General features: G+C 47.2%; 1 protein-coding gene across 2 annotated transcripts in view; it reads right to left on the bottom strand.

Moving 5' to 3' along the window:
* Positions 1-23,887, bottom strand: part of GMDS (GDP-mannose 4,6-dehydratase) — a 477,395-nt gene that overhangs the window by 237,890 nt on the left and 215,618 nt on the right. For both annotated transcript variants that reach the window (XM_004281075.4, XM_033408007.2), the window contains one exon: positions 12,010-12,137. In XM_004281075.4, coding sequence (XP_004281123.1) covers positions 12,010-12,137 — 128 coding nt within the window. The remainder of the gene's footprint in view (positions 1-12,009; positions 12,138-23,887) is intronic.

The following is a 23,887-nucleotide window of genomic DNA, read 5'->3' as shown; positions in this document are numbered from 1 at the left end:
AACGGAGCTCATCAAAACAGAGCACAGGTTGGTGGTTGCCGGTGTGGGGGAGGAGTCGTAGTAAAAGGCGAGCGAAGGGGGAGAAGGGGGTCAAAAGGTACAACCGTCCAGTTCCGGGGATGTGACGCACCGCAGGGTGACTACAGTTAACAGCACTGTGTTGCATACTTGAAAGCTGCTAAGAGTAGAGCTTAAAAGTTCTCATCATAAGAAAAAAAATTGTAACTATCCAAGGTGACAGGTGTTACCTAGACTTATCGTGGTGACCATTTTGCGGGATATACAAGTATCAAATCTTTATGCTGTACGTCTGAAACTAATGCAGTGTTATACGCCAACCAGATCTCAATGGAAAAAAAAACTATTGTTAGCTGACCCTAATTTAAGAAAACTTGTATTGCTGCAAACATGTCGATTCCATCCACAGTCACCTCAGGTGGCTGGCAGCCAAACTTGGTAGCCCACTATCTACAAGAAATTGTAGAAGCAAGTTTTCCTCCTCAAAGAACACAATGGTGTAATTCTTTTTAAAAGACTAGATTTCAGTTACAGAGAAAAATACTACTACTATGTCAAAAATGACAATAACATGCCTTTTGTCACCTTGCAAACTTTAGACTTGAAAGCAGCCTCTAGTGCAACTTTCCCATCACCCCAGCTGAGTTCCGAGGCCACCAGTGTAGCAGCAGCGCTCAGAAACTGCAGGGCCGGCTGGCTACAGCGCGCACGCGGCTGCTCAGGGACAGGAGCCCCAGCCAGCTGGTTCCGCTGAGGGACGCCCCGTTTCTTTATAAAATCCGGAAAAGCAGGGACGGGCGAACACAAAAGTGCAGGTACGGCAAGACGGAGAGCTCACAGGAGATTCACGTGAGTACAAGCACGGCTCCGCATGGTGTCCCATCGACACCAACACGGGGTGGCAGGGAGCACGAGAGAGGGCAAACGACACAGGAGGTGCAGGCCGAGATCCGCACGGTCGCCTGACGGCCGCGAGCTGCCAGCAGCTCTTCACAGGCAGTGCTACAAGGTGAGAAGCCAATCGCACGCGATCTGTGTTGGACTGAGCACCCACGAGCTGCCAAAAACAAAACCGGGAGCCTGGAAAGCCAAGGCTGAAGAGGCTACGCACGCTCTGCACCCCGACTGCTCGCTGTCTACTTTACACCACTGTCACAACCACACGAAGCCCACGTGGGGCGGCACCGGACACGGGTCCTGGGAGGGGGTGAGACCGCGCCGGACGCGGGTCAGGGGCCGGGCGGGCCAAGAGCCTCATGCCCGGGGCCAGTGCAGAGCCGGGCCCCCTGCGACACCACATGGGGCGGGCAGGTGCCCCCTGCAGCGTCCCTTCCCACCTTCGACCAGAGAGAGAGTCTTTGCGAGTGAAAACCTGGCCCTACGAGCCCCTTCCCTTGCAGAGCAGAACGGCCACAGGCCAGGGCTCACCGTAAGTCCGCGGCCTTCTCTTCTTCCCAGCGAGGGCACAGGCCACGGGGGTGGCCACTGCTGCTGCCGCCGTGGGTCACGGGAGACGCAAGGGCCGCAGCGTGGACTCCAGGCCGTGAGGAGAGAGGAGCCCCCGCAGGCCCCCGTCACTTGCGGCTGAGTGTGGCTCCTAAGTGACACGGAAGCACCCGGGGGACCGTCTCCGCGTGAATGGCTAAGGCGTCACGCAGCACTCTCGCTGGCTACGTGATCCGCTGGAAGCCACAGCGGAAAGACCACGGGGGCCTGCAGCCGTGTTGAGACTGAACTGTTTCAAGTCAGTGAACGTCTCTGAGGAATGAAGGGCTTCACCTGCCAGAGGAAGGGGCTGCATCAGTTGCTTCTAAACTAGATGGACCAACGAGGCTGCTCTGGTCTGAGTCCATCCCGTTTCGGTGCCCCTGCTTCAGGTGCTCTGAAGGCTCCGTGCGTTGCAAGCAAGGGTGAGCGTGGAGGCCAGATGTGGAGGGTGCGTGCGTGTGCGTGCGTGTGAAGGCGGCCCAGCCAGCCCGGTGAAGGCCCCTGCAGGGGCCAGGTGAGGTTCAGCCCCCGACCCGACGGGCGCAGGCGCGGCAGCCTCAGGTGGGACAGGACCTCGAGTGCCGCACTCCAGTCACCAGCCTTGGCTCCGCAATGGAGACGCTGCTGCTGGCCGTAAGGAGAAGGACGATGGTCTCTGTGCTTCAGAGGCGGCCGGCCGGCAGCAGAGCCGACATGGGAGCCCGTCCAAGCCGGCACAAGGCAGGCTCTCAGCCCTCGGGTGCTGGTCAGAGACAAACTGAGCTATTCTCTCTCCAAGGCTTATTTTGGAGGAAGAAGGATAATAGCGTCTATCTCATGAGACTGCTGTGAAAGTCAGCTTGTAAAAAGCGTCAAGTAGTTTATACATTCAGTACTCAGTAAGGTCTTAAACCTGGAAATAAAGGCTAAACATATATTTGAATGAACAGCATTTCAGATTCAGAGAAAGGTCTTTTCTTTAAAACAACAACTGACACATAGAGCAGGTTAAAAATAAAGGGCCGTCCAGGAGATTCTGGTTTCCCAGTTATTCCCACACAGGCTGGCCGCTCCTCCAACCCACTACGGAGATGGGAAATGAGCTGCAGACACCGTCCTTTCACCTGCTGAACGCGAGCTCACGTGATTATCATGGTTTCCTTAAATGGCAGCCCTTCCCGACCAGATCAGGAGGCTTTAGCTACTGCAGGAAGGAGGGGAGGCCGGCAGCCACCTCTTGGCGGGAGAAGGCGGTTCACGCGTGCCCAGCGCGGTCAAGCGCCAGCCAGGACCCTGGAGGCTCCCGCTACTGCAAGAGGCCTTGGGGTGCAGAGCCAGGGCTTCCCGCTCCAGATGCTGGTGACCCATCAGAGACGCTCTCGGCGGGGGTTTGGATCCCCGCCACCTGAGAGAAGGGGAAGGGCGGGGCCCAGAGGAGGAGGGAGGGAAGGAGGGGAGGGCCAGGGCCCTGCAAGCCAGGAAGGACCCGACAGGAATGTCACCTAAGCCTCCGCAGCCTCTTCGAGCCCACGAGCCTCCCGAGGTCCCACACCGGGACCTCGTTAGGGCTCATTTCAGCAGGTGACTCACTTGGCTCAGCCGTTCGCTGATGCTTTGGTTTCCCAGAGCCTCAGGCAGACAGTTCACGACAATGAGGCTTTCAGCCACCGCTGACAGCAGGCGGTGGAATTCAAGCCACCTAGGTCCTTTCTTCCAACTTCTCACTTCAGGTTTTTTGAAGATAAGGATCAAATGAAATGATTTCTGTTAAACCTGTATTTCCTGTACAGAGTTGATACCTTCTCCAAATTACATGATTGTACAACTATTAAACTAATAGTCACTGCAGCGGAAGTCTCTGCGCAGAACGTGGAGCTATAGCCTTTTAACTCTGGGTCCTCAGATATTGCAGCTTCTTCCTAACCCAGTTCCTCGGAACTGGGCTCCATCTCACAGGGCAGGGGAGGCCCTAAAGCCAGCGGCACAAATGCTGGTTTATCCCTAATTCCTGGTGAGGGTCAACACTGGAGGCCAGTGAAAACAATAGCCGTCACATCTCACAAGAAGGACTAAAATGTACCAAGAAGCAGCCCTGAAACGCAGTGCGGGTCACAGTCAGGGGCCTGGCTGGAACCTGCCGTTGGAAGGCCAGGCCTTGCAGTCCAGGGCACCTCCCTTCAAAGCCAGCCTTTTTCCTGTAAAAAATGCAAATAATAATTCCTGCTCTCCTAACCGTGGGCTGACATCTGTCAGGAGAATCAAATCCAAAGACGTAAGTGATAAAGCACTACACAAACACAAGAGGATAACCTTCAGAGCTTTAAAAAAAAAAAAGGTCCAGTGAAAGCGCTTTGTATTTTGTTTGCAAACTTGAAATTTAAGATCCAGTGAAAATCAGCAAGTAATTCTTGACCCAAAGGAGGCACTATAAGAAAAAGCATATGAAACCATGAAGCCCGGGATTCTGATCTCTGCCCCTGCGCAGGTGAGCAGGACGGAGGTGCCACTGCCACGCCCGGGGGGAGTGTGGGGACTGTGTGGACCTGCCAGGAATGCAACCTGCCTCCCAGGCTCCGCCCAGGCAACCCTCACCCGGCAGCGGGGCTGCCGCACTCCACGCACAGGTGAGCCAGCAGCTGAGGGCAGACCCAGACACCTGCATCCGTGCTCTGAACATGGGGAGGAAAGGACGTGGCACTCGGAGAACATAAAGATCCTGCAGGACCATCCTCCTTCCTTCACAGAGATCTTCCACAGCTACTGTCAAAAAACTCTGCCTACAAATCTTTAAGTCAACTTTTACATGTATTTAAGAACAAAGATGGATCATTAGAAAGTGAGCTGCTACTGATGAGTGTGTGTGTGAGTGAGTGTGTGTGTGTGTGTGTGTGTGTGTGTGTGTCTGGGGGTCGGGGGAGGGGAAGGAATGGAGAGAGAAAGTTTCCAAAACAACAGAATCTGTGATGGAAATCTTGCTCTATCAAGAATCCTGCATCAGATGACACTCTTGAAAACTGAGAGGAAACACAGCGAGAGGCTCAAGGATGAAGAGGCTTCTGGAGGAGCAGATGTCAACACTATCAGTCACACAAAGGGCGCCTGACCTTGTCAACTAATGTACTTCTGCGATTTCTAAATTTCGTCTTGTCAGTCAGAGCCAATGTATCATTCTTTCTATGTTTTCCATCTGTTCAGATATCCTTCTTTGAAAAACAGGAATAAAAATAAATAAATAAATAAAAATAGGAATAAAGTCTAATAATAGTAGAACCTAGAGATCATCGGGAAACTTACCACAGAATGAGAACGTCTAAGCACTGCTCAGCGTTCCTTCACGGCAGCATGCAACAAGAGAGAAAACTGCTTGAACACGTTTCGCTGGAATCAAGTAAATCCAACATAACTAAAACCTAAAGGTGGTAAGAGCATATTCACATTTGCTCAAGAGTGGAAAATGTCTCATGCTAAGTATAGGAAACAATATGTTAATAGTAAGGGGAATAAAACACATCTCATATTTTCTATAAATTCGTTTTGATAAATTTTATAAAGAGCTGATCAGATAGGGAGATTCCACTCATTTCAAGTATTTATGGGGCATCTGTTCTGTACCAGGCAGGTTGCGAGGCACAATTAGAAGAGGAACAAAATCCACTCGTGCCTTCAAGCAGCTGGGAGGGACAGACACAAGATAACCAACCACATCCTTTCCCATGTTTGTGGAGGAGTGATTTTATTCTCCGAGATTTCAGATCTTAGATTCTGCAGGAAGTAATGAACAATGATTTAAGCTCGACCATTTTCTTTAGAATATGAGAAGATACAGCAAAAGTGATCTCAAATATTTTACATAGCTCACAGATAGCGGGGGACTGCAGAGTAATTTCGTCTCTTTCTTTAGGATCTTTACTAATAATTTCCAAATGAGGCTTCAGTCAACAGTGCAGACTGTTTCACAGATGGTTTCTCAGTTTTGCCTTCAGATAATTCTGCTTCTGTACAACTTCACTTGTGAATTATTTGGGTTTCGTGGAAGCCCCATCCATGATCTTCTTTGCTAAAATGAGAGGGGATCTTCACTCAACAGCCCCCAGGTTCATCCACTCGGGCATATTGAGGTTGCAGGCAGAACACAACCATGGCCTCTAGAACGACTCGAAAGGCTACGTGGGAAAACCCTTTGGAAATCTGGTCCCAAGAGATGGTGGCTTTTGAAGATTCTTTACAATAAGGCATCAAGGACATGAAACAAAGTCAATATCCTATTTTGAAGCTATTTAGTCAAGGTGTCAAACACTTCATTCCTGCACAATATCTATTCCAAACAAGAGCCCAGAGCATTGCCTTCTCCTGCAAATCATCACTAAGCGTAGGTGACGTCATACTTTCTGAGAGGCAATTACATCCATATCACATGAGGAGTCTTGTCACTACAATTAAAGAGCCAGTTTTCATTGTGGGAGGAAGCAGACAGGAAGCGGGCGCCAGCAGGGACAGGAGGGAGGGCGGAGGGGCAGAGAAAGAACAGGGCCAGGCAGTGAGGAGGGGACGGCAGCCGAGGGACCCTTGCCAGGCACTTGAGACAAGAGTGAATGAGTCCCACCATTTACACGGTTATGTTCAGGAACTGACCCGTGACTTTCTTGGGTACGAGTGGTTGCCTGGTGGCCTGCAGGGTATGCTGACACAGCATCGGGGAGGGGGGTGACCTGGAGGGGGGGCCAGGATGCTGCTCATTGCAGCTAACTGCTGCCCCTGAAAAGGTGAGTGGCGTCTACACACCAGGCGCTGTGTCTTCTGAGAGGGCAGCCCACCACCCTACACCCGCTTCTTCCTCTCTCCACACAGACACACACACACACCTTTGCCAAGAACCACTTTTCTAATTTAAAGTCAGATGCTCAATTCTACCCTTTTAAAACACACTGAAAATCTGATCTCACCATGCACCCACCTCCATGTTTCTAACTTATCTGTGGATGAAAACTTGAGGCATATCCATCCTAGAAGCTTCATTTGTTAACACAACGAAGTAAACAGGGCCTGCAGTTTATAGGGTGTGGGGCATGGCTGCTCCCGTGGTGTCATCCCCAACCCGTGAAGACCTGGCCATGGAAATATGGCAACTACGACTTCCTGCACGTCTGCTGGGTGGGGTCTGACTGGAGAACGGGATCAGGTACCGTTGACTCTTAGAGATGCAAACCCAAGAGGAAATCAAACTCCTCTCCTGAGTGTGAAGAAGAGACGTCCCAACAAGCAAGCTTCCCCTTACACAGAATCTCAGAAAGTTTAAATGCATCCTTTCCTTCCAGATCTGTGTGAATTAATACCAGGTGCAAAATGCCAGCAGCAGCCTGCACGAGGAGGAGAGGGGGCCTGAGACACAGCAGTCACCTCCCCAGCTCTGTCACCAGGCTTCCGTCCCCGCCAGAGGCTCCCTGCTCCCCCCAGGTCTCTGTCACCTGCTGAGACCAAAGCTGTCCTGAAGGTCAACTCATTTGGTGGCCAAGGAACAGGGAGGGTGGGCGGTTCCCAGCTCATTTCCCCAAACACACCCTGTGCATCTGGGCCGCATGCATCCAGCCAGTGGGAGGGGTTCAGGGAGAGCCAACAGCCAGCTCAGTGGTTCTGAACTGCCAGATACTCCTCCTGCCCTGGGACAGAAAGAGAAAAGGACAGAAGGTAATTTTCTGTCTCTCCGGGAAACGGAAAGTCACCCGGATCCCACTGTTGCCCTCACTTCAGCCTAAGTCAGGGGTATGGCTCGGGCATCAGGCCCGGGCCGGGGACCAGGCGGCCTTCACCTCCGTGGTCACCTTGGCTTTGAGCACTCACGTCCCCTCAGCTCCCTCGTCTGTAAGAGGAGGACGGACTCACCCTGTCTGGGGGCTTGCGCACATTATAGAAGACGATGGATATGAAGTTTCTGGCATGTAATACATGCCTAACATTTGGCAATTATTCTTATTTTTATTTCTGAAAGTAGCTTTTTATTACTAATCTGGGCTCCCTGACCAAAAAGAAAACCATTAAAGGAATATATTAAAATTCAGATGAACCTCAAAACTTCTCCCCTGATAATGTGGACGTCCCCGGATTGCCTCTAGGCCAGGCTTCTCTTCAGGAGCATCTGTCCTGTCAGCCGTGGGCAGCAGAACCTCATGATATGTTTAAATGGCTTTTTGCAGAGTCCTGGAAAGAGCTCAGACTCGGGTCTCTTGATTACCTGTGTATCCCAAGAGCAAAGGACCATCCCGTAGGTGGAAAAGCTTAAGGACTCTTGTGGCCTAGCCCTTAACAATAACTTATCTCTCAATCTTTTCTGGCTAATTCTATCAAGGTGCAACCACAGTGGGACCTCTTTAGCCAAACGGCTACTGTTCATTTTATTTAAGCTCAGGGCACCATTTCCCAACTCCGCACTGCTAGACGTTAATGCCCACTTTTCACTAGAAGGGGGGCAAGGTAAGATGTGTTTGGAAAACCCTCTACTACTCCCAGTAGGCCTAGTGCAGGCTCACATATGCTAAGTTCTGAGAAGGTGGTCTTAGAGTAAAGAAATCTGCTGACCTTTATGCAATATAGCATTGTCTTGTCAGGAGGGTTTGGCTTTGGGCAGGGTCATTTGTAGCAGCTAGAACCACGGCCGTGGGAGATAGTCCACAGAGGTGCTGAAGGAACAATGTTCCAGGCACTGCCGGTGCACTGCCGGTGCACTGCCAGTGCACTGCTGCTGCAATGCTGGTGCAATGCTGCTACAATGCTGCTACAATGCTGGTGCACTGCTGGTGCAATGCTGCACTGCTGGTGCACTGCTGCTACAATGCTGCTGCACTGCTGGTACAATGCTGCACTGCTGGTGCAATGCTGCTGCAATGCTGGCTGCCTGAGCTCACCCGACGTGGCACACAGCGCCGCGTGCTCTCATGAATACGAGCTGATGCTCCGAGTTCATGACGAGTTCATGATGGGAGTCAGGCGTGAGAACAGGTTGCGGTCAGGGCACAGAAATATTTAAGAAGATGAAGATATTTTAAAAGTTTGGATTGTCAACTGACCTTATCCCATAAGAAATGCATATTTTTGAAAACCTGTGTTTGTGTAAATTGTGTATTTATAGCCCCGAGCCATTAGCACTACAGCAATTTTTAAATAGTCATTTTTTTCTCAAAACACAACAATAACTGCAGATGTTAATTACAGCACCTGGGTGGTGGGTATATGTCTGTTCACTGTAAAATGAATGCAACAATTCTGCATCTTTAACAATGTTTCTAATAAAATAATATAAAAGATGTAACTGCACATGACTTGTTTATTCTAAAGCACCATGTAATTTAATATAGTTTTTATATTCTTCATTTCAAGTTGAAATACCTCTTACCCACTCAAATAATTTTTAAATCATTTTGATCTAGGAAACAAGACTAAGAACAGAAGTTAGTGAATCTGAATCAGCAACAGGAAATGGGTTTGTATAAATTGTTGGAAAAATGTTTAGAAGGAAGAGAGAGATTCTCATCAGGGATGTATAGCACATTAATGCTGATTTTTAACAGGATGGCTATTATGTCCTTTTCACAGATGGATAAATTGATGTATAAAACCTTGTTAAGGGCTTCCCTGGTGGCACAGTGGTTAAGAGTCCGCCTGCCGATGCAGGGGACACAGGTTCGTGCCCCGGTCTGGGAAGATCCCACATGCCGCGAAGCAGCTGCGCCCGTGAGCCATGGCCGCTGAGCCTGCGCGTCCGGAGCCTGTGCTCCACAGCGGGAGAGGCCACAACAGTGAGAGGCCCGCGTACCGCAAAAAAATAAAAAACCTTGTTAAGACTTAGGCTCACTGACCCAGCTGGGATCACCTACACCCAGTCTGGCAAACGCTCTCTACTCTTCTTCATTAAAATTCATCCATAAATAAGAACGTATTAGTCACTTAATCTAAAGATATATGAATACAACACGTTTACGTATAAATGAGAGGGATTATATAATTAAAGCGTATGTAAATGAGATGCTATTATGACTTGTTTGATCTGTGCTGGCCAAGGCTTCTTTACTCTAAAGCTGATTATAGCGCCAGGATGCAGATGTGTTTTAAACAAACAATGCTTCTCATTTTTCATTCTTAGCCTTGTTGATTTTAATTTTGGCCACACCTACTTTTAATCATAAGTCTGTAAAGTAACCTCATTTTAATATATTTAGAAATGCAAAGGATGATAATATTTCTTGAAATGGAGATAGCGAACTATGGATTCTTATTTAATGATGACACATTTTTAGAAATCATGAAATGTCGACTTCTTTCAGAACCCGTAAGTGAGCAAATGCTTTTTAGAGCATCAACATGTGTTACTGTCGGAGCCAAGGGAATCCTTAATACGCAAAACCCATCTGTATTATGGAACAAATCAGGTGTTGAACGCCAGCGAGAATGACTTAACTTTGTACGTGTGTTTGTGAAATCTGAAAATGTGACACTTGCTGAAAAGCCAGAACCTCTTAACCCTCACGTCTTACTCTCCCGGAGATCTTGGCTCCTGCGGCTGCTGTACTGACACATCTCGGCAAGGAATCTTCAAAATGACATCATTTGAGAAGACCTTTTTGAAGTCTTTGAGACACAGTGTTTCTGAAATATTTTCCTGTTAAACAAATACAAATGTGGGCCCTTTGTGCCAGGGTTGCGCGACACCCAGGAGCAGTGCCACCCTCGGCATTTGGGGATGAGATGACAGCACGGTCCTTCCCGCAGACCCACTGAGCTCACGAAAAGTGTTCTTGTTACTTATGTGTTTATGTAACAGTCTCATGCCTTTTTGTTGAATTTTTCTGGCCTGTTTTCAAAATGTCATGTATCTTTTTCCCTGATTGAAAAAGTTTATACATACTCATTTCAATATATGGAAAATACCAAAGTATACAGAAAAAAATAAACATGACCAAAAATAAGTATTACTAACATTTTGATATACTGTTTCTCACACTATCAAAATCTATTTCTGAGTTCCAATAACAAACTTCTTTTGTACCCCAGTGCAAAAATATAAAATAAAATAGAATGAAATTTCATCTATTTGGTTCCCGAAACTGAAGAACAAGACTTTGGATGACGAAGGATACGCACAGAGCCTTCTGTGCGGCTCTAAGTAAATGCAGAAGCTCAAAGGTTACATGCCAAAATGCTATTCTTGAGAAAATAAGGCACTTATTTTTACAAAACTTGCCTCATATTTTTAAGAAGGTAAGACCATATAGGTCAGACAAAAGGAAGTTTCAGCTTCTCTTGTTAACACCTCCTTTCTCCCACTTTCTTATTACTTCTGAAAGTATGGTCTTACATATTTTTAACGAATGTTCTTAAAATATATCCAAGGGCGACTATCACAAAATGCTTCATTGTATTTACAGTTTAGAAGAACACATTTAAATGATCTAAATGTTACGTTGTTCAAAATTTTAAATCAGAAATTTTTTTGTCTGTAATATAAATCAGAATTAGGTGTTTAAGTATGCAACATTTTTAATTGTTACACACAAAAATAATAACACTCTGAAGCTGACCTCTGGGTTAGCAAGTGAACTGCTTGTTTGCTTAGGAAACCAGATCCGGTTTCCCAGAGAGGCATCATTGAGGACAGAAATAGTCTCCCGAGTACAGGAAATCTGTAAGCACCTAAACAAGGACCAGCAGACTCCGGGACAAACACAATGTCACCAACGTGCTCCTTCACGTCTGGCCACAGAATCACCACGGATATCTAAAAGCATACTAATGCCGGCAAGGTAAGAGAATAATTTTTTTAAAGAAAAATCATACTACTTATATATGTAACACATGTAACCCAAACCAAAACTTAATAGCACATAAATCCCAAGACTGAAAGTTTGAATTTCCCTTTAACTACACCCGTTGTTCTGCAATAGCGTTATTACTAGCATCTCTCTCTTTGCTCTTTGTTTAATGGACACAATCACGGGTGTGAGTCACAGGCTACCAAGCGCACGGGGTAATAACCAGAGTCTGAACCAATCGCTCTGTAAGAACAGCACTCTGGGAGTGATTAGTAGAATAATGTAAATCTGAAGGTCTTAGATTATACAAATTGAAATCAGGCAGTATTTCTTGCAGGTCTGAGGACTAGTTCTGTTATAACAAGATGCTCTCACAGTTAGTTACGCGCGTCTTGGGCAGGGATGAGGGAGTGGCACAAGGAAGACGCTTTAGAAAGGAAGGAACACCATTTAATTTTTACCCATCATCCAGACCACTGACCGGCACCTTCATTTTGAATGATTAAAAGAAGGGTCGTGAGAGGTCTCCCCCTTCCAGGGGGGTGCGGGACGGCCTGCACACACCGCTGACCATCCAGCTGGGAGGGGGCACAGTGTGAGCTTCAACACATCTGCATTAGCACCAGCGTACCTGCCGCCACCTCCAGGAGAGCTCTCCCCGAGGCCTGGCGTCCGGATGCCAGCAGATACACGCACTTAAAGACCAAAACGCGAGGGTCCCTACCTCCACGTAGTCCTTGGCGTGGCCCCAATCTCGTTTGGCGTCCAGATTCCCCAAGCTGAAGCATTCCAGTTGTCCCAGGTAAATCTTAGCTACTGACCGGCTAATTTTTCGAGTAACGAAATTAGCTCCTAAAAGAGACAAAAGATGCATTATCAGTCGAGTGCATTTGACATTTAACAGTTTGGTGAACCAAACACAATCTCAGCCTCTGGGCATTTCTTTCATTCTTTCCCCCCCTTTAAAATAATAACAAAAGAAAAGAAAATGAAAAAGACCATTAACTGTCATTCAGACAAGTTAAGGAGCTCTCACTCTGAGTGTCACATCAGCTCCACTGCCATAACAAACATTTGTCTTTGGGGGACGTCTTGGCATTCCTCATTTGCTGCTGTAACATGCGATCCAGGCACCCAGCCAGAGAAAAGCTCTCGGAATGCCAGTTTTTAAACAGAAAATTCAACAGGGTTGGACGAAGGGAAATGCCAGAATCAGACCACCCTGATTTTTTCAAGAACATAAACATCATATATTCCTATTAATAAAACTATTTTGGGGTTCACGGGGAGAGAGAGAGGAGAGCAACTTAGCTCCCAGGGTGTAAGTAAAGAAAACGAAGAAGAAATGCATAAGTGGTGATCACCCTTATTTAGAAACCTGCACAGCCATCCAGTGCTAAGTCGTAAGTTTCTAGACCATCTGTACTTACTACAGTGCCACCTTCTAATTTCATCCAAGTGTCATCTGCAGGATAGGATTCCTGAATTCTGTATAAATATTTTGATATGATTGGATGAAAGGTGTCATAAACTAAAGGAGTGAAATTGTTTTGAAGTTCTCTGGTCTTTAATGAAAGCTTCTGTCCACTTTTAAAAGATCACAAAGAAGGACAAAATTAAAAGGCACTTCTGAGATAAGTTTATCTCTACCCCTGTATCTAGGTAAGGTTATCACAAAGCACCAGGTAATGTCAAAATCTCAAGATAATTAACAAGCACATGAGCTAGTCAATAATGGCTTCAAACAGTTTAGACACATTACCATCATAATTTATCACATAGCAATAACTTTAGCTTTGTTCTTTTGCATAAGAAACAGAGAGGTGAATGTTATGAGAAAGCTTGGGCTTCTAGAGAAACTGGCACAGAGATAAAGTGAATTTTCTAAATAAGTTTTCTCAGTTTTGGCAAGAAGATAGCCCCGTACAAGTTCAACCACGTACTAGACTCACTTACTACACAAACTCGGTAGACACAATTCAATGCCCTATCGTTAAAAATGACGATAAGACTTCCATGGAAATCCAAATTTTCAGTTTCTCTTAGCAGCTGATAGAGTACTTGAGGAAGTCCAGTTTCAAATTTGCAGGGCAGCTTATAAAACACAAGCGCTCCTTCAAAACAGAGCCTTTGAAAATGAAGTATTTACCAGGCACAATCCTTCTCAATCTATTACCAACTAGCAACTTTTTATTTTCTATTAATTTAAATTTATAATTAAATTTAGACTTGATGCCTATCTTTGTATTTTAATGTCAGGACTATACCACCATGCCAGAATTTCCTAGATACACGTGTGATGCCGAGTCATCAGATGAGGCTCCCAACGCCAACCAGCTCAGAGTATTCTATTTGCCAGAACAGTAATGCTTAGGGGCGCGGTAGAAGCACTGACGCTGTTCCAACACTCCACTCCGGCCTGCTGTTTACTCCCCCAACCAGCACTAAGTGAGCACCAAGCAGCAAGCCCGGGGCAGAGGCAGCAGGGGGTGAAGAGGAGGCCCGCCTGCTAAAGGAGCCCAGAGAGGGGGAGATGGACAGGGCAATCCCTGCTGCCAGAAGTGAGATGGCAGGTCTGCAGGGACGAAAAGAGTCAGGGCCCCGTACACGATGCCGCAGTGACCACAACCCCACCCCTCGGACGGGCAACCCACGAGCTAAGAATTATTACCCGCATTTCGTAGATGATGAAGCTGAGATTCAGAGAAGCTGTGCAAACTGGCCCTTCTAACCCAGTTGTCCAATTCGGTCTGTGTGGCTGCAAAGCCCAGGCTCTCACCTCCCAGCACCTGGAATGGCACGCTAGGGGGTATGGAGCCTTCCTTCTCTGGATCCAAAATGATCTTGGATACCTAGTCAGTTACTTGAAATTTCTAGTTCTTGGAACTTAATTTTAATGTTTTTATTTATAGCAGCTTGATTGAGATATAATTCACATACCATACAATTCATCCATTTAAAGTGTACAATTCCATGGCTTTTAGTACATCCACAGACTGTGCAGCCAGCCCAACATCAATTTTAGAACATTCTCATCACCCCCAAAGAAACCTGTACCCTTTAGCGATCATCCTGCCCCATCTTGCCCAGCCCCCTGGCCCTGGGCAAGCAGTCATGTGTTTTCTCGTCACTGAAGATTTGCCTATTCTGACCACCTCACATACATGGAACCGTGCAATCGTGGTCTCCTGTGGCTGGCCTCTTTCACTTAGCCTAACATTATCCAGGTCCATCTGTGTTACGTGGCTCAATCCCTCCTTCCGTCTCCATGGTTGAATACTATCCCATTATGCGGATATAGCACATTTCATTGATCCATTCATCAGTAAATGGACATTTGGGTTGTTTCCATTTCTGGCTATTGTGAATACTGCTGCAGTGAACACGGATGCACAAGTTTCTGTGTGGGGATTATGTTTTAATTTCTCTTGGGTAGACACCTACAGATGCAATCACTGGGTCAACAGGGCAGCTCTACAATTAACCTATTAAGGAACTGCCAGACTGCTCTTCACGGCAGATGCAGCAGGTTAGAGCCCCGCCAGCCGTGGACTGGCTCTCATTTGCCCACACCCTTCCCAACAGTCGTTATACTTCCACCTTTTTGATGACAGCCACCCTTATGGGTACTAAGTGGTATCTCATTGTGGTTTTGATTTGCATTTCTCTGATGACTAATGACTTTAACCCTCTACGTTCTCATGTACTTATGGGTCACTGGTATATCTTCTTTGGAGAGATGTCTACTTGGATTCTTTGTCCAATTTTTAAAGTGTGTTACTTGTCTTCTTAATACTGAATTGTAAGAGTTCTTCATACGTTCTGGATCCAAGTCCTTTACCAGATATATGATTTACAAACATTTTCTCTCATTGTATAGGTTATATTTTCATTTTCTTGATGGTGTCCTTTGACACACAAAGGTTTTTTTTAGTTATTATGAAGTTCAAGTTGCCTATTTTTTTTTTTTGGTTGTATGAGCTTTTGGTGTCATATCCAAAAGGGCTTTGCCTAGCCCAAGGAAGGTCTTGAAGAGTTTCTCCTATATTTTTTAATGAATTGTATCGATTTTGTTCTTACCTGTAGGTATTTGACCCAAGTTTAGTTAATTTGTGTGTGTGGTTAAGATGAAAGGGCCCAACTTCATTCACTTGCATGTGGATATAGGGCTGTCCTGGCACTATGTGTTTGCTGAAAAGGTTATTCTTTCTCCTATTTGAGTTGCCTTATACCTTTTGTCGAAAAGCAATTAACCATAGACACATGGGTTTATTTCTGACCTTCAGTCCTATTGCAATGACCGAAACACCTATGTTTAGGACAGTACCACACCTTCTTGATTACTGTAGGTCTCTGGTAAGGGTTCAAATCAAGAAGTGTGAGTCTTCCAACTGTGTTCTTTCTTCAGACTGTTTTAGCTATCCTCAGTCTCTTGAATTTCCATACGAATTTTAGCATCAGCTTGTTAATTTCTGCAAAAAAGCAACCCGGGATTTTGTAGGGATGATGCTGGGTCTGTAGTTCAGTGCGGGAGCACTGCCCGTCTCAGCAACACTTCGTCTTCCAGCTCATCAGCACACGGGGTCTTTCCAGTGACCTGCGTCTTCTCAAACTGCTTTCAGCAAAAATGCTCAGTAGTTTCTAGGGAATACGTTTTGCACTGCTTTTGTTAAATTTGTTCCTTAAGTACTTTATTCCCTCTGATGTTATTATAACTGGAACCTTCCTTAATTTCATTTTCACATTCATTTTTAACATTATTACTGCCACCATATGCTTCATTCATTCCTGGGAGAGGCTTAAAGTGATTTTTTTCCTCAATCTGTTCTCTTCATTTTCACTCCTTATCACACAAGACTGCTGTTTTTGCAGAGAACTATAAGCAATGATGACACAGGAGGGCTGAGGCCTCAGCAGTCACTCTGTGCAGCCAGCAGCCTGACCCGAGCTGTCTCCCTCACTTTCCCGCCTGTGCTGCCGTCACCAACCCACCAGCAGTGCAGGAGGCGTCCCTCCGCAGACTAGATCACCTGAGTGGTTTTGCTGTTACAGCACACTCCAATTATGGAACTCCCAAAATGATGTACATAGATACTTGATCTCTAAGAGCCTTGCACTACAAGACCGTGGCTACAAAGAAGACCGAGAAATGGAAAGTCAGCCTAGTGAACCGACCGACGGCTGCTGGTCACTGGCTCTGCTACACAAACCATGTAACAGTCTCTGCACACCACAGGACAGGAACACCTGCCAGGCCAAGTCACAGGGACACCCAAGCAGAGGTCAGGGTGCTGCAGACCACGAATCACTACAGACACAGACGGAATTAATATCATCACGTCCTTGTTTGTAAAACAAGGATAATAACAGTACTTACCATGTAGGTTTGATGTTTAACTGAGAAAATCTAGGTAATGTGATTAGCAAGTTCCCAATAAATGTTACCTATTACTACAATTATTACATTACAATGTGAATGGTACCTGTAATTAAGCCTCAATGAAAAGTTCAGATTTCTTAGTTCTTTTATGACTAAGTCTCTTAATTCTCTGATTTTGAACGTCTGAGATTGAAAACAGATCTAAATAAACAGCCAGAGGCAGGCGTGTGGACTTACTTACACACCCAAAGAACTAATAAACATTTCTAACCTCATAGTAGGTTACTTTTTCAAGGTAAACTCATTAACCAAGGAAAACAGAATATACCTATAAATGTATACCAATAAGAAAGAGACCTGGGCTTCCCTGGTGGCACAGTGGTTAAGAATCTGCCTGCCAATGCAGGGGACACGGGTTCGAGCCCTGGTCTGGGAAGATCCCACATGCCACGGAGCAACTAAGCCCGTGTGCCACAACTACTGAGCCTGCACTCTAGAGCCTGCGAGCCACAACCACTGAATCCTGTGCACCTAGAGCCCGTGCTCTGCAGCAAGAGAAGCTACCGCAATGAGAAGCCCGCGCACCGCAACGAAGAGTAGCCCCCGCTCGCCACAACTAGAGGAAGCCCGCGCACAGCAATGAAGACCCAACGCAGCCAAAAATAAATAAAATAAAATAAATATATATATAAAAAAGAGACCAATTAAAACTGGTTTTAGCCCAAATATTGGCTCTAAGATTGAGATCATGAGTTTTGCTAGTGTTGACAGAATGAAAAATACAGAACTTCTGTTTTGGCAATACAGCAAACAAGAAAAACTGCCACATTAAAAAACACCAAACTACGCTGGATAAAATACTATTATTATTTACTTAAATTCAAAGCTGAGTCTCCAAGACTGCCCAAGTCATGGTGGGCCCAGAGCGGTCAGGGCTGGTAGCAGGGTGGGAATGCCATCTGAGGACCTGGAAACAGCTTCATCTTTCATTTCCAATCTGAGGCAAAGGGTGAGTGCTTTCAGGCAGATTCTGGAAGTAGGGTTACATGCCCTGTGAGTTATTTTTAATTCTGCTACTTGTATCAGTGCTGTGACCTTAAATGTCCTAACGTCTCAGTTGTCTTATCTATAAAATGGGATAATAATCGATACTAAGGATCAAGTGAGACACTAAATTAAAAGGCTGTAGAATACTGCATCTATCAGTCATAAATGCTTATTGTCTTGGATATTTTTACTGTGATAAATCTTTTAAAATAGCAAAGTTTTTTCTCATGCATCCCTCTTTATGTGACATTCTCCACGGTTAACCCAAGGCTGGGGAAAGGTGAGAAGAGCTACACCAGACAGTCAAAAGGACCCAGGTAATACTCATCCCTACCATTCAAAATAGGATTCTGGAACAAGACAGCAAGTGTGAAAGCAAGGCTTCATGGGAAAGTAATTTTCTAGATAACTTTAGTGTAGCAGACACCAGTGTGGTCATAGCCCAAAGTCCCTCCCATGGGTGATGCCCTCAGGCTCTGAGGGGCAGGACCAGGCCCGCGTCCAGGCGGGAAGGACGGGAGGGGCGACTCCAGGGCTCGTGGGGAAGGACAGCAGAGGCAGGAGAGTCTCCAGGTGAATGTAGCCTCTGGGCTGCGATACCAAGCAGAGCAGATTGAGGACATGGCCGAGGAGGTCTGTGCCATGCGTCCTGTGGAGTCTGGGGAGCCCTCCGAGGAGGCCACCTGGGCCTGACCAGTCTGGGGGGGCTGCACCAGGGACACTAACAAGATGAGCAGGGGTGAAGGCCCTCCGCCCTCACCGCTAAGCCCAGGCGAGGTGGACGTCAGACCACCCGGAGGGGACCACGAGTCAGACGACGCAGTGGGTCTACAGTCCACTGAGCCAGACACGGGCAGAGCAAGGAGCCCAGGAGAGAGAAGGCCCTGGACCGATGGGCGGCAGACACAGGAAGGGCCCGGCAGAGGCCACGCCACCTGCTTGGCCACCAGGCGAGGAAGCAGCTGAGACCAGCAGGCCTGAGGGCAGAGAGCTGCACCCGGGCCTGAGGACACCAGGGGCCCCCGTCAACACGAGGTCCAACTGGCCACATCCGCGTCCCACACACCCGGACGCCACCTCCCAGAGCCCCAGGGGAGGACGGCAGGCCAGAAAACCTGGCTTCGGAGTCACACTAGGGTAAACAGAGAATTAGAGAAAGTGTAAATTTAATGGTGACTGCATTAAACTCCTCTGGCTGCCATAACAAATTACAAAAACCAGGTGGCTTCCGTAATTTCTCAGTCTGCGGGCCGTAAGCCTGAGATTCCGCGGGGCCACGTTCCCTCTGGGCCATCCAGGGAGGAAGCCTTTCTCTGCCTTCTGTGTCGGGGCTCCTGGTCCCCCTGGGCTGTGGCTGCATCCCTGCGTCTGCACACCACCTCCTCTTCCAGGGTCTGTGTTGTCGCCTCTTCTGCTTCTTATAAGGACACCTGTCATGTAACCGAGCGGGACCCCATGCGGCCCTGCCGGGACACACGCCCCCCGCACATGCTCTGCTGCAGCTCCTCTCTGAAGTACCCAGATCATAGTATCTCAGGCATATTTCCTGAGGTTTTCAGATGCTAAAACCACCACCAAGTGGAAGAAATTAACTACTTGCTGATCCTGAGCACAGAGCCCAGACCAGGCGGCTCCTAAGGGTGGATCACCATCAACCAGTCAGAGAATCGTGCCCAAGCTGATCACACGTGCTGGACGCCCCTCCCTCACCTGTCGTTTAAGCATGCTGGAGTCCTCGGGGAGCTCGGAGTTCTCTGGGCCCAAGCCACTTGCTCTCCTCGCTTGGCCCTGCAATAAACCTTTCCCTGCTCCAGACTCCGACGTTTCGGTATGTTTGGCCTCACTGTGTGTCGGGCACAGGAACTTCATTCGGTGACAGTCACTGATTTAGGATCCACCCGTGCACTCCAGGATGATCTTTGTCTCCAGATCCCTCACGTGATCACATCTGCAAAGACCTTTTTCTATATAAGGTCACATTCCCAAGTTCTGTGAATTAGGATGTGGGCATATCTTTTGGGGGCCACCACTCCACCTGTTGTAAGAATCAAGGATTAGAACATTTGAAAAAATATGATGAAACGTGAATCAGGCATTGTTAGATTATTTTTTTTAATATAATTTTATTTATTTATTTTTGGCTGCGTTGGGTCTTTGCTGCTGTGCGCGGGCTTTCTCTAGTTGCGGCGAGCGGGGGCTACTCTTCGTTGCAGTGCACGGGCTTCTCATTGCGGTGGCTTCTCTTGTTGCGGAACACGGGCTCTAGGCACACGGGCTTCGGTAGTTGTGGCGCGTGGGCTCAGTAGTGTGGCTCGCAGGCTCTAGAGCGTGGGCTCAGTAGTTGTGGCGCACGGGCTTAGGTGCTCCGCGGCACGTGGGATCTTCCTGGACCAGGATTCGAACCCATGTCCCCTGCATTGGCAGGCGGATTCTTAACCACTGTGCCACCAGGGAAGTCCCAGATTATTTTAATGTCATCTTAAGGGTAATTATATATCTTTCATGAGCAAAACTGTCAAACAGAGTCTCTAGCTGTAATAGATTAAAGGTGATAAAATAAGCTTCCTCTCAGTTTTAACTCTGCTCGTTCACTTCGGTTACTTTGAATAGCTCCCTGATCTCTTTTTTTTCCAGAGAATACACATTTATTTATAATTTTGGACTGGAAATGCTGTGCATATTCCCATATTTACCAATTTCCTTTCTCAACCTACCTTTTTGAATCTTTCTTCTGACATAATTTCCTTTCTTCTTAAAACTCATTCTTTAGAAGTTCCTTTAAAGCAGAGAAATTGGCTTGATTTTGAAAGATAGTTTTGATAATTAGACAATGCCAGGTTGAAAATTATTTTCTCTTAGCATTTGAAGGTACTAATACACTACCTTCTGGGTTCCATTTTTTTGCTCCGGATAAGAGTGTGGCCAGTGTAACTGTCATTCACCTTTTTTCCTCTCGTGAGATTAAAGACGCTTCTTTGTCTTTTGCATCCTGGAGTTTCAGGTCCATGTATCTAGATGTGGTTTTCTGCTTGGTGTACACGTGTTCCTGTATCTGTGCAGTACACGTACCTCTTCACATACCGCCTCTTCTTTGCTCTAGTTTCTTCTTTCTATTTCCTCCTGGGAAAGAACGTTAGACCTTCCCACTTTACCTGCCAGTCTGTTAATTTCTTTTTTTTATAATTTCCCTCTCTTCGTCTTCTCTGCAATACACTGGGTAACTTCCTTAGATCCATCTAATTTTCTTTTAGTAGCCTAATATTTAAGTCATGCATAAAATTCTTTATTTCAATAACTTTTCATATGTGAAGTTCTCTCTGCTTCTCTTTGCCTATTTTTTATATTCTATTGTTGCTTATTTCTTTTTTATGATTTTTCATTTTATTTATTTAAACATATCCTAGTAATTTTATCTTCTAATTTGATAATTCTAATACTTAAAGTTCTTAGGGGACTGATTTCTTGTTTTATCTGCTGACTTTGAGTGATGGTGACACTGCGAGTTCGAGGTTAGTAATCTCAGTCTGCTGGAAACCAGGGGACACGTCTGAGAAGGACAGTCTCCTCCTGAGAGGGTCTGGCTTGATTCTGGTGGGGACACAGAGACACTGCCACTGACTACAGTCCCAAGGTAACACGTTCTGCTCTCCACTTCCACACCAAGGCCCCAAGCTGAACCTCCCAACTAGAGAGGCTGGGCGGCCAAGAGGCCTATTCAAGTCACCGCTTCCCACTAAGCCAACAGAACTGTGCAGCGCTTTGGCGTCCGTAGTGGTCCCCGCCTACCAGTGGGCAGGGCTGCCCGGAAGACAAAGACAGACCTAAAGAAATAAAGAAACTTGTTTCCTCTGCACATCTGGATACAATGTGAACAACTGTGCCACCCTGGACATATTTATTTTTATTTTCATGTTAGACATTCAGAAAAATTTGATTTTTACGTTTTCTTTTCTACGGAGTACATCTGTACAATGAATGCATGTATATAAAAATATACGTAAAAACCTGAAATTTGTCTCACTGTTTTGCTCACACTATTTCTCTGACTCAAATACAACTATTTGTAATGATTTTTTTCACACACCAGGCAAACTATACTTATGAAATTCTGACCCACAAGATCACCCTGTTTTTGTGGACCCTCCCCCCTGGGCCTCACCTCTCCTGAGGCCCGATGACTAGGACCCACTGCGAAGCCAGGCAGCGGGACACACAGGCTCAGAGGAGCCAGAGCCAGGTCCTAATACCCTGGCTTTGTTCCCAAGTCTAATCCTCTTCGTGTGCATGTGGATATATACACATGTTCCTTTTCTGTTAAACTTTCTACTCTAATATCACAAAACACCCACATAATTTCCCTAAGTCAAATACCTTCTAAAACAAAAATTGAAGGAAAAGGAGAACTGACAAATTTTACAAAACATATACCTTAAATTACCAGCATTAAACTTTTAAGATGTGAATAGTAGCACACTTACTAAAATTAAAGAATTAGGTCATCTGTTAAAACACAATCTCTGCCACAATGTTATCACTTTAACAAACTTTTTTTTTTTTTAATAATACAAAATTCAACACTGGACAGTGGCACAAAGGGCAGAAATGCCAAGGGAGACCCAGTGAGCCCCCCGGGGAAAACTCTTCTGCTCGTCCCATTAGACAAAGTGACTTCTTTTCAGACGTGTGTTTCACGCTGGCCCTGCAGTCACACTGTCCAACTCCTAAGAGGAAAAGAAGCGCTGAGTGTGGGGTGACTTTAGTCGGGACGTGTGCCCATGCGTGCACGCGGCTGTGTGTGAGCACACACGCAAACGTGTGTAACACTATCCCTTCAGCACCAGACAGCATGTAAAGTGACCGCAATTCCTCTAATAAAACTTCTATTCCACTGCCCAGCACTTCATCCAAAAGCTTTCGATTTAAAGATTTTTTGGAATTAGATAAAGTACAAAGATAGTTTGGACGATCTTCACTGGCAAACAGAAATCATTCCAATGTACCCTGAACCCCACACGACCTCCGCCTGGGGCCCCGGGTCCCACCCCGCAGCGACCTCGGCCGCCCCGCTGGGCAGTGCCTGGGCCGGGGCTTGGTGCAGACGGGGTGGGGAAAGAAGAGACACGGGGAAGGTCACGGCTGACGGCACAGACCGTGGAGATCAGAGGACCTGCACCTCGCCTGCTGCTATGCCCTGCCAAAAGCAACAGCGTTTAACTGCAGGTACTCAGGCCCCACCAGGAGCGCCTGCGGAGAACCCGGGCTGACAAGAGGCCCATTCATGACGCGAGCTACCACTTCCCGGCAACTAGTCATAAATACGGGTTTAGAGAGAGAGGTTCAAGCTCCTTTGCTGTTTGCATCAAATGCTCGTTGCCTTTCCCGGGGGAGCTGGACCATTCCAGGCCCTACATCCTCACTCCAGGGCTGGTCCTGGCTCGGCACTCGGCACTGGGCTGCAGGGTGCCCCCCTGTCCTGGGTGCAGCTTCGACGGCCCGGGGCCAGGGGCTCCCCCGACCCACTGCGACACCCAAACGTGTCTGCAGGCTCCACAACTTCCCCAGGAGAACACAAAGTGTCCCCACTGAGAGCCTCCGCCTCACTCAAACCAACCCTGACAAACTCCCACCAAATTACAACAGGTTTCTGTGTAGCACTGACCTTGCCACAGAAACACTGTCTCTCTATTCACGTGATGTGCTGAGCAAACCATCAGGGAAGGAAGGAACAAAACACTGAGCTCCAGATGAGACTGGGCCAAGGGGACGCCAGGTCCAGCCTTGGGAGGGCGAGGGGAGAGCACACATTTGGGACCCAGTTATGACATTTCAAGTCCCAAGGCCAAGGCTGGATGAGACCCAGAGAGGGAGGTGGGCAAGAGGACAGACATGTCCAAGAACCAAACCTACTGACGGCATGTAAAGGGGCTGGGGAGAAGGAGGAAGTGGTGGTGACGGAAAAGGAGAGAGCGGCGGGGCTGAAGCAGCAGGAAGGCCAGGAGGCGGGGAGGCCGGGAGGCTGGGAGGCCCAGAGACCAGCAGGGATATGGCTGAGGGAGAGAAGGAGGCGAGCCGGAGAACTGGCAGCAGCTCCGCAGCAGAAGGGACAAGGGACGGCCCCCCCACGCCCCAAGTCCCCCGCCCTCCAGGCCCGGGGGCTGGTCACTCAGGCCCCGGA

This window comes from Orcinus orca, chromosome 10 (assembly GCF_937001465.1).
Source record: "Orcinus orca chromosome 10, mOrcOrc1.1, whole genome shotgun sequence".
Lineage (NCBI taxonomy): Eukaryota > Metazoa > Chordata > Mammalia > Artiodactyla > Delphinidae > Orcinus > Orcinus orca.
The sequence above is the reverse complement of the archived record's forward strand: the minus strand, read 5'-3'. Positions and strand labels throughout refer to the sequence as shown.